Source organism: Euprymna scolopes, chromosome 11 (assembly GCF_053919585.1).
Source record: "Euprymna scolopes isolate OS-2025 chromosome 11, ASM5391958v1, whole genome shotgun sequence".
Taxonomy (NCBI): Eukaryota; Metazoa; Mollusca; class Cephalopoda; order Sepiida; family Sepiolidae; genus Euprymna; species Euprymna scolopes.
Window position 1 is genome coordinate 2,876,645 of NC_136492.1, and position 10,856 is coordinate 2,887,500.

At 34.1% G+C, this 10,856-nt stretch overlaps 1 protein-coding gene across 4 annotated transcripts in view; it reads right to left on the minus strand.

Moving 5' to 3' along the window:
- Positions 1-10,856, minus strand: part of LOC145287726 (tubulin delta chain-like) — a 127,442-nt gene that overhangs the window by 58,157 nt on the left and 58,429 nt on the right. For 3 of the 4 annotated variants that reach the window (XM_080135482.1, XM_080135483.1, XM_080135481.1), the window contains exons 1-3: positions 8,378-8,555; positions 5,304-5,402; positions 2,705-2,757 (exon numbers count right to left, since the gene is read on the minus strand). In XM_080135482.1, coding sequence (XP_079991608.1) covers positions 2,705-2,757; positions 5,304-5,402; positions 8,378-8,481 — 256 coding nt within the window. In that variant the 5' untranslated portion in view covers positions 8,482-8,555. Of the gene's footprint in view, positions 1-2,704; positions 2,758-5,303; positions 5,403-8,377; positions 8,556-10,856 lie in introns of those variants that run through there. The other variant, XM_080135484.1, reaches the window with a different exon arrangement.

The following is a 10,856-nucleotide window of genomic DNA, read 5'->3' on the forward strand; positions in this document are numbered from 1 at the left end:
AAAAAAATGCCAAAAAGGTCTACCAAATTGACTTTTTCGTTTAATAGCATACGAGTATTATGTTTTTTTTTTCCTAAACAGTTCACTTCTTGTAAGCAAAAAAGAAAAGGACTCAAGCCAAGATCGAAACCAAAACCTAAAGACAGTGAGTCAAGTGCAATCTTTAAAAAGTGTTTTCAAACCTACTTATTAATAACATAAGTAATTTGTCACGTGAATGATTCACGCATGCACATTCATTGACAAACATAAAAATCCAATGACCCCCCCTCCACATACCGATTTTTCAATTTTGACCCTTTAGCAGCCCTTTTTTCTAGATGAAAACCGATTAAAAAGTTTTCCACATATCTGAATACCCTATATACCAAATTTCAAGACTGGTGTTTTTTTTTGGGGGGGGGGCACCATTGGAGAATCTTTTCTGCATAAGGAAATTTTTTTTAGTTTTAGATGGGGGGAGGGGGCCATTTTTATTTCTTGCCTTTTTTAAGAGGAAGGGGGGACGTCATATTTACCTCCCCTCTCTCGTGCCTCCACACCCACGCAAAAAATCAAATTATAAACAAGAGCAAAAAAAGTAGATATGAATCGCCTCCCCTAAAATCTGTGGTAAAACTTGTGGAGAATGCTCTGTTTTACGGTTGTTGTAAAAATGGAACGGAAATTTAAATTTTGTTATGTTTTAAATTCGGTACATTTTTACATTATGTCCAACTCATCGTTCACGTTCGACATGTCAACTTTTATAGGTTTTCGGGTATGCTAACAAGGTTGGAGGTGTCTATTCTGAAAGCCGTTCTTAGCACAGGGAGGTTGAGGTGTTTATTCGTTGTAAGCATACCTGAAAATCTATAAAAGTCGACATTTCTAATGTGAACGGTGAGTTAGATTTATGTTAAAAAAAACTGTCAAAAAGGTCTACCAAATTGACTTTTCCGTTTAAAAATTAAATTATTTCGTTTTTGTTAATAGGTGGAAAACTGTTCTGACGCACACACAGATTCTTACCTTTATATATAGATTAAAAATGTATTATTATTACTATTAAAAATATTGAATTATTATAGAATTTAAGAATGTGCTTTTTGGAGAGATCCAGAATGTTCTAAAATGTGGAATATTAAAGTATTCTATTTTGAGTAATTCTAGAATGTTCCATCCACCAAAACTATAAAAGTTTGCGGTTTGCGTAAACTCTTCAGTTATAGAGCTAAGACGCTAACTACTGCTGACTGGCAAAATTCCTAGGTAATTCTCCAGCCAAAAGGAACCCATTTAAAAGAATCAATTACCTGCATCCTTCTAAGAAAAACTACTTAAGGTAAATAAAAAGATTTCTGTTTTTCTCTCTAACCAAAAGAAATATTATTTCAATATTCTCTTTTACTCAGCCCTCCTTCTAAAATAAAAACATTAGACTTAAGTCAAAATTGATTATCTCCCTTAGACCTTGTCAAACGCTTTCAAATCTCTAGTAGTACAAAAGAAAGCATATTTAATATTTGTAAAGTTATTGTTTTGTTTATTCTTTATGTTAAATAACTTTTTTTTGTTTTTGAATTGATTTATGTAAATAAATATTTCTTGTTTTTTTGTAACTCTGAGTTTTTTCGTTTTTTTTTTTATATATTTGTTGTGTGTTTAATATCCCCTAGACACAAGTATGTAACACCTATACCTATGTAATAGTCTGTATGTAACACCTATGTAACACCTATGTAATAGTCTAATATGTTCAAAGATGGAGTATTGCCGTGACGTCTGGGAAGATGTCACTCAGATCACTCTTGTCTCCACAAAATTCACTATACAATCTAGCGGGATTGTTCTTTTACCTACATCCACTTTTGTTGCTAGTCTTTCTTTATTTTGTTTTGGAATTTTTTAGCTGATTTCCAATATCTTTTAATATTTCAAAAGAATCGGAGGCACCCGAAAATTCATCAAAGAATTGTTAACTCTGTGTTGTTTAACTTGGCCTTTTGGTCAAGATCAAAGTGTAGTATCTGTTCCGGCAGATACTGCAAGCTATGACTAGCAAAGACCAGATGTGGGGGCAACCTCACATGTCTGACCTTTAACCAGCTCCCATTTCCCACCTCTCGAGAGCTGGTCCCCCCTTTCCCTTCCCCCTCCCTTCACTCCTCACATTAAAAATTGGCCTTGTGCCTAATTTGCTCGGTGGGGGAGCAAATAAATACCATCTGTTCTTCAGATGCTGCACTTCTATTTCTTGTTCTCTTTCGGTGGAGGAGAAATCCTTCACGACTGAGACAATTTTTATTTTTGTACCTTTTCTCCACGTTAAAAAACGACCCTGGTGTCTAACTCTGTCCCGTGGGGAGGCATAGTAAAATAGGAACTCTGTGTTGTTTGTCAATAGCGCGGTAAACATAATACGAGTTGAACCCAATTTACTTGTGTCAAGTTGAGTGAAAAGGAGTCAAAAAAGTTTACCGGTGACATAAATCAAACTTCAAATTCAAAGGAATTCCTGTCCATTAATTTCAACTGGCTGAACTGGCTTAAAATAGTGGAACATGTGCCAGCAAGTTTCCCCCCCCCTTCCCCATCATCATCTTCACGTTCGCGGAACAGAATATGTGAATATAACAATATCGCACATTCTAAGGTTTTAAATGGATTAAATAATTTGGAGAGAGGCTGGTGATTGTGCAAAAAAAAAAATCAAGCAACTTACCCATCGCCCAATTAGAACCGCATCCTTTGAGTCCACAAATCAGATTTTCATCTCTGCAGAAGAATTCAAGTTTGATATTTAAAAACAAGAAATTTATGAAACACAAATTTAAAAAAAATGAAAGTACAAAACGTGACAATTTCGTATTATTTGGATTACTTTGGACTACTTTGGACTACTTTGGACTACTCTTCTCATCTTGGCTCTTATTTTCACAACATGTAGCAAAATGTAGTAGGCAAAAATCAGGAACAAAGATAAGGAATAGTCAGTTTCGCCCTGCACCACCCACCTCTGGAAGAGAGGGATTTCTTGGCTGTAATGACCGTAGAGGAAGAAGAAGAAGGAGACAAAAAAAATGTAGAAGAAAACTGGCTTCTCGCAGATTCGTGGTTCATCACAAAGAACAATCCAACCGCCAGAACCACCTACACACAATCTGCAAAAACACTGCCTGACTGCTTCCCAGCGTCCTGCCTTTATAGCGGCCGGGGATTGCATATTTGCATAATTGCGCAAGAGCACACGCGATTCTGCGAGAATTGCATGGGGTCAAAGCCAATAAAAACCCATGGACAGCATCTTGAAATTCTCTTCCACTCAGCCTGCAACACAACAGCAGACGTATCCGAGGTAAGCTCTTTATTTCCCCCATTTCGGTTATTGCCAATTCCACTACACAACATTTAAACCGATGTAACTTTTGACCTTCTTTAGGTGTATATTGAATAAGTAGGATGAGTAAAAATAGTTCGCCAAACAATAGTTTAGCATCATTTTTATGTCCACTTACAAACATGAAAATCTTATGTTTAGAATCCTTATTCCAATTTTGATCAAAATCCATTACATGATTTTGATTCTAGAAAATGTTTAAAATTTATGGCTTAAGCTTAAGGAGTCTTAAGAAGAAAAAAATCGAAATTCAGGGAATCTTGATTAATTTGTGTCCAATGATTATGGATGAAATTCAACACATTGGTACAAATAGCTGAAAACAACTTCTTGTATAAAAATATTTTGTTATAAAATACCCCCAATCGACCCAACAATAAGCAAAATCCCACCTCTTTATTATTGACCTCCACAGATGCCGGAATATTTCCTACTCTTATAGCTTCTTTCTTTGAACTACCAGCCTTGGAATTCCCTCCCTGTTCCATGTTTCCCTGACTGTACCAACATGCAGAAATTTAAATGTAATGTGAACAAACATCTTGCTGCACAATGCCCTACTTAGGACGCAATCCCTAGAAAATTGTCCTCAAATCACAGTAACCCCTAGAAGTATGACCTTTAATTCAAAATAACTCTTTATACTTGCTTTTTTTTTATTCATTAAGACTGTCATTATTTACCAGCATAGCGTTATCACCATCGACAGAGGGAAGAGTCTATCAGGCATGTTCATGCAATGCAGTGTGATGATGTATGGAAGTAAAGTGAGGGTTGAAGACATGCGTTGCATGAAGAGAAATGATATGAGAATGATATACTGGATGTGAAATGTGAGTTTTAAAGATATGATTAATTCTGATGACCTCAGAGGGAGATTAAATCATGATAGTATAGGGAAAATGTGTGCTGAAGAGTAGACTTTGTTGGTTTGGTCACATTGAAAGAATGGATGACAGTTGTTAGGTTAGTAGAAGTAATCCCACCATATAAAAATATGATGAAAAAAAATTCGAATTTGAAAGAGCAATCGTATTATTTGGATTCATCAAACTACTTTTCTCATTCCGAGTGTCATTTTGCATGTTTCAGTCAATGTAACTGTTATGTTTGACGTTCATCTTCGTCGCCAACTGTTATGTTTGCAGGTTGAACTAAATGACGTATAAGGCAATACAAATGAAGAATCAACAAACAAAGGTAGATCAATAAGAAGTGTATTAGAAAAAGTATATTTACATAATGGTTGTCAGGTAAGAGAGTCTTGGCTGGAAAACATATCTGCTCTCGGCTCGGCCTTCGGTGGCTTCTGGTTAACACACACTCAGACTAACCGAGTCTTGCTATTTATGTGTAATATTATCCACATATGTAAATGAGTGGGTGCCACCACAACAGTAACCTTTGGCCTTCTTCAGATGCATCTTGTCGAACTCGGGAATGTTTCTGTAGAACTTGGAAATTTGGACAGAATTTCAAACGGAACCCTTTACTTCAGGCTCTTGTTCTGTTAGCCATGACTGGATAGAAGTCCTAAGTAATTCCCATGGCACAGTGGTTAGAGTACTTGGAAAAATCAATTGTAAAAGTGATATTCTCCTGGAGATTGAAGGTTCAATTCTCAGTGTGGGTGATGGAAAAATACAATTGCGAATTACTTAGAACCTCTATCCAGTCATGGCTGATGAAACGGAAGCACGCTATTCCCATTAAGTAAATAAAAGGTTCCATTCGAAATTTCGTTCAAATTCCTGAGTTCAACAAGATACATCTGAAAAAGGTTGAAAGTTACAATCGATCGAAATGTTGTGAAAATGACACTTAAGATGAGAACAGTAATCCGAAGAATCCAAATAATAATAATAATAATCAATCCTCATCTCAAAATTTCGGAAACGTTAAAAAAGCAAATTATCAAATTTACCTGAAAAGAGGATTTTTTTTCCTAAACTGTTTTACGACTTTTTGTTCGCTGTCCACGTTGATTGAACGAAGTTTATGATCAGTAAATTGGAAGGCAGGACTGCAAAAGAACGAGAAAAGAAACCGTAAATGTAGAGAAAAGTTACAATTTTCATGGAAATAAGTGGAAAAACAAGCCAGGCATGCGAAGATCCCCCTCCATGAGTGAAAAATTTACTTTCACCATGACTAATGTTTGTGCAAAAAAATTTTTTAAATCCAAGACGTAGTTATTGATAAAAGTACGAATAAATGAACGGGAGTGAATTACTAGGTCCAATCCCTCGTCTGTTGGAGACCAATAAAAATATTGGATAGTCTAATATGAACATTTTATCTGATTATTCATGGATGTTTGTTCTGTCTGCATTATTCATAAGATAATGATATTCGTCCATTGCTTGTGAAGATGATCGTGATCATGCAATCGTTCTGTGGGTTCAAAGATAGCTTGTTAGACTAATTCGAGCTCTGAAGTATTTTTTGCATGCTGGATGTCAGTGAGATAATTCTGCATCAGAAATGTTGATTGCTCTGTCTTTTCTAATGTTATGTTTTCTCTTGCGTTCTTCATTGCATGTGGGTTCAGCAATTGGAGCTCCTTTGTGAGTTGCGGCACGCCAGGAACATCTGTCTGAGTTTAGTTTTTCCCATGAGTTAGAATACGAACCAAACAGTTTGAGGGAGACCATAGATTGTCCTGCTGTCCTCCTGCTGGTTTTTTCCTTTGGACAATTCACCATAAAGAAGCTGTTTTGGGAGGTTTGAATCAGGCATGTGACATATATAAGCTGCCCAACGGATATGGCACAGTTGTAACATGGTGTGTACTGACGGGATGTTTGACCGTCGGGCTAGAACCTTTGCGTCTGGTATCTTGCTACTTGATTTTTAACAATCTACGGACGCAGGTCATATGGAAATGGTTCAGATTCTTGGCATGTCTGGCATATACAGTTCAAGTTTCACAAGCATACACGAGGATGGTATAGTTGAAGTTTGGTCTGCAGCTGAATTCTACTACGCTCCCACACGGCGAGTTCGAGACATCCAAAGGCAGGATACCCCACACACATACAAGTGTGTTGGAAGAGAAAATAGGAAACAATTGAACACAAAAACGTCTAATTTATTAACAGCTTGTCATAGCCATAAAAGGTTACGAAATATTTAATGCATAAACAATATACAAAAAAATGACTACAAAATGAATACAGGGTGGAATGATAAAATTGTCACCCTAAAAAAGACAGGATTCAAACCGATTTTCTTTTTTTGTTGAAAAATTATTGACCTGTCATTAATGATTTTTCAAGAATTGAATCTTTTCATCAGAAGGCATCATACCAACCCCCTTCAAACGACTGTAATTAATCCAATCTTCGAACAGTACCGTATCCAAATACCAGTTCCTGCTGAAGATAAAAGAACTATTACCTTTCAAGGTTGTTACCAGTTCTATTCAGAGGAAAATTAGGCATTTTCTTTTATTGCAACGAAGAACAAATAAAATTTGTGTCAAATTTTAGAGGTATGCTTTATTGTAATTGTTGTGTTAATTTTTTGCTAAAGTCTTGGGGCAAAATCAGGTGAGATAAAATATCTCACAATTTATGAGAAATGCGGTTCGTAATAGGCACAATTAATGATTTCTGGTTTGTACATTAATGCACTAGCATTAAAACGGTGGTTGACAAAAAAAAACAAAAAAACACGGAATATTTTTTTGTTCTCATGTACTTGTTGTCTCCCTGCGTCTACTTTCACTTTTTCTCGCTCACATTCCGAATTCGTAGCAGTGGTCTGACATCAGTGGACTTTTTTCCACCAAAAAATGTTTGGTACGTGTAGTTTAATCAAGACATTAAAAAATGAAAATAATATCGAAAAAAAGATTATATTGTACGTATCTGTTTTGGACTGAAGAACTCAAAAAAAAAAAAAAAAAAAAAAAATTTAACTTAATTTGATCAAGTAGTTTGTTTTTTTTTACAATGGAAAAACACGTTCTTATGACGTTGAAGGTAGCCATCTTTGAATTTTTTGAACACGCCACGGGGAGATAACTCAATTTAAAGCGACGACACTCCCTCTCCATCTTTTATTCCTAAAAATCGAACCATTTGCTCAGTATCATAACAAATTGTTTTTTTTTTCGCTGTAAAAACAAAACAAACAAACAAAACTACTTGATGAAATTAAGTGGGTTTTTTTTTCAGAGAACTTCATTCCATAACGAATACGTACAATGTAACCTTTTTTCGATATTTTCATTTTTTAATGCCTTGATTAAACTGTACAAGTACCCAAAAAAGTTCACTGATGTCAGCCGACTGCTACGAATTCAGAATAGAGTCATGTGAGCGAAAAAAAGCGAAAGTAGAAACAGGGAGATATCTGCTACAGGAGGACCAAAAATAAAACTATTTCTTTCAAATAAACTTAAATACAGTAAACATACCACATTAAAACATACGATAAAACTCGATAGTTCGATGAATTCTATTTTTATTTGTAATTATTTTTTTCTACTGGATCATTTTTTCGTAATTTTTGGTATTTATACTAATTTCGACATAATACGGAAGTACGTAATAATGTTTTCACCTGAAATGTGTTGATTTAAAAGACAACCAATATAAACAAACACCAACAAGTTTCCCTGTTATTATATTTTAAACCGCCATATTTTAGATGAACCAGAACCACTATATAAATAAATATACCAAAAATCTTGCAAACAGTTTCCACGTATTAAAAGTATACCGATCGGTGGAAAATTCTTAATTCTACTGCGTTTCCTCTAAAACACATAAATAAAATAATTATTTGTTTGTTTACACATTCTTGACTGTTAACTATTCTGCACTTTTGCCAAATAAGTTGCTTAATAATAACATCGAAACTCGTTACATTCTAAATAATTTACGTGACTGAAATAGGAATTGAGTTAATTATAGCACGTTTGACTTTCCATACAATATTTATTTCCGACGCCATAGCAACAAGTAAATTTCTATTTAAGAAACTACAAACCATTTTCTGTGACGTTTGATATCTTCTGGTCTTAAAATTGTATTAAAAAATGTCTCCCCCAATTGGTTCCCGCCTTGTCCAATTTGGACGAAAACTGAAGACATTTTTGTTCAAGTGTTATTTCTTATTTAAAAAAAAAAATGTTTGTTGTTCGTTTGGTTGGTAATGAACGTCGTTGAAAAGGGGAAATAACTCCAGCGTTGACGACAAACTATTAAATGTTTTAAGCCAAATTTTTCAGGGGGAAAAAGGCCAAAAAGGGCCAAAAAAAAAAGCCAAATTGAAACCTGAAGCCAAAATTTTATAAACTAAATAGCCAAAAAAAAAAAAAAAAAAACAAGCAAAATGCCATACTGAAAATGTTCTATGTATTCTGAAAAATAAATAAATAAATAAATAAATATATATATATATATATATATATATATATATATATATATATATATATATATATATATATATATATATATATATACTCGGTTTTTTTTTATTCAAAAGTAATGGACTAATGAATTCAACGAGGTTGTTAGATAGTGCTCAATAAAAAGCGCTGATAATACTTGTTTATTGTTATATAAAAATGTTTACATCCCGCTGCTACAAACAGCCACTTGTTTCAATCAAACAACAGATATCATCAGGCAGCGACTTGACTATTCAAATGTTCAATGAATAACCTTTTATTTTAAGATTATATATATATATATATATATATATATATATATATATATATATATATATATATATATATATACATATATATATGTATGTATGTATATATATATATAACAACAACAAAACAGGGTGTTTATTAAGGTAGGAGTCGACAGATCGATTCTTTAAAATATTTTGTTTTAAGCAAAAACAACAGTACTTATTTAATTATAATTGTCATGTCGAAAATAGCAATATATCCAAAAATTACAAATGTTTATCGAGTAGAAAATTATTTATAGTTAAAAGTAATTTTTACCGAAGAGTGGGGAAATTGCATTTTCCCTATATGTGAACACCTTGAAGATTGCGAATGCAAGGGGCATACATTCTCTCCTTTTTCATCACTTTTTAATGGCTGGCGTTTTTTCCCGAAAAACAATAGCAGCTGTTCTACTCGATGAATCTTCATAGTTTTTGGATGTATCACTATTTTCGACATGACAATTAAGTAACTACTGCTTAAAACCACATATTTAACAATTCGATCTGTCGATTCGATCTTAACAAGCACCAAAAATGGACGGATACAAGGTGGGGGTGGGATCTGCATAAGAGAGTCCCCTGAAAATACGTGTTTTGCGCCTTTTCTTTTTTGTTTTTTTTTAAGTTTCTTCCTACGAATATCAAAAATTACAGACCTAAGTCTGACATTAAGAGAAAAAATTTGAAAAAAAATAAAATCAATTAAATGACTTTTACCTACCTGCTGTCTATTTCTTTACCGATGTGTCACGTGATTAGGACCCTTCTTAAAAGCCATTAAATTTTTTTTTTTTTTCAAAATCTTTTCTGTTAGTATAATACTTAAGTCTGTTATCTATGAAAATCGTCAGAAAAAAAAAACAATAAAAAATTAAAAAAAAAAAAAAAGGTGAAAAACACACTTTTAGCGGAGGGGCACTCTCGCACAGGTCCGCCTTTTTTTATTTAAGAATTTTTTTTTTTTTCCAATAAAAGTTTCGGTACTCCTTGACCGTTGAGTTCCATGGCGACCAGCAGAAAAATTTAACGGGTTTACTTTAACTACAACAGAACACTGACCAATAAAATTTGTTTTTTTTAAAGGTTTTCGGGGTCGCTAACAACGAATCTGATATTCACACCCGTCGCAAATTTATTGTTTGCATGGTATTAACCCCTGAACTCTCGCACTATTTTGTGCCAACTCATCGCCATCGTTTATGCTATTCTTACATGATGCGTTTGCGCATGGACGCGCGTAGTAAGGTAGGGCGATGGAGGGGCAAGGAAGGGGGACAACCACCCGTCACCCCTGCCCCTTCACTGCTATACCCCCCCCCCCCCATGTAAACAGAATTTTTGTGAAAAATTAAACAGTTCTTCTGCTCGGTGTATATCTGCGCGTTACTTAAGGAAAACTGTAAATTAAACTGCAGAAGCACCTGTTAAATATTGTACAAGTTTTATAATTGAACCCCTCCCTCCAAAAAAAAAAAAAAAAAAAAAACGAAATATAAAAATGCTTTTGTAGACCGCTCGTGAAAACTTAATTTTTTAAAAATCAATTAAAAAAGCATAAAAAACTACGTAACAATTTGTGAGAAAAGATTGATAATTTTCTCCTTAACTTCTGAATTACTGCTGAAGAACTTTTTTATTAATTGAAAGCACTGCAAGTTCATTTAGTCTTTCGCAACCCATGTTTTTTTTTTTCTTTTCAGAGTTGAAAAACAACGTTCTACCTCTGATGTAGTCATGGGAATTGTCAAGATAATTTTTATGAGTTTGTCATTTCACTTAG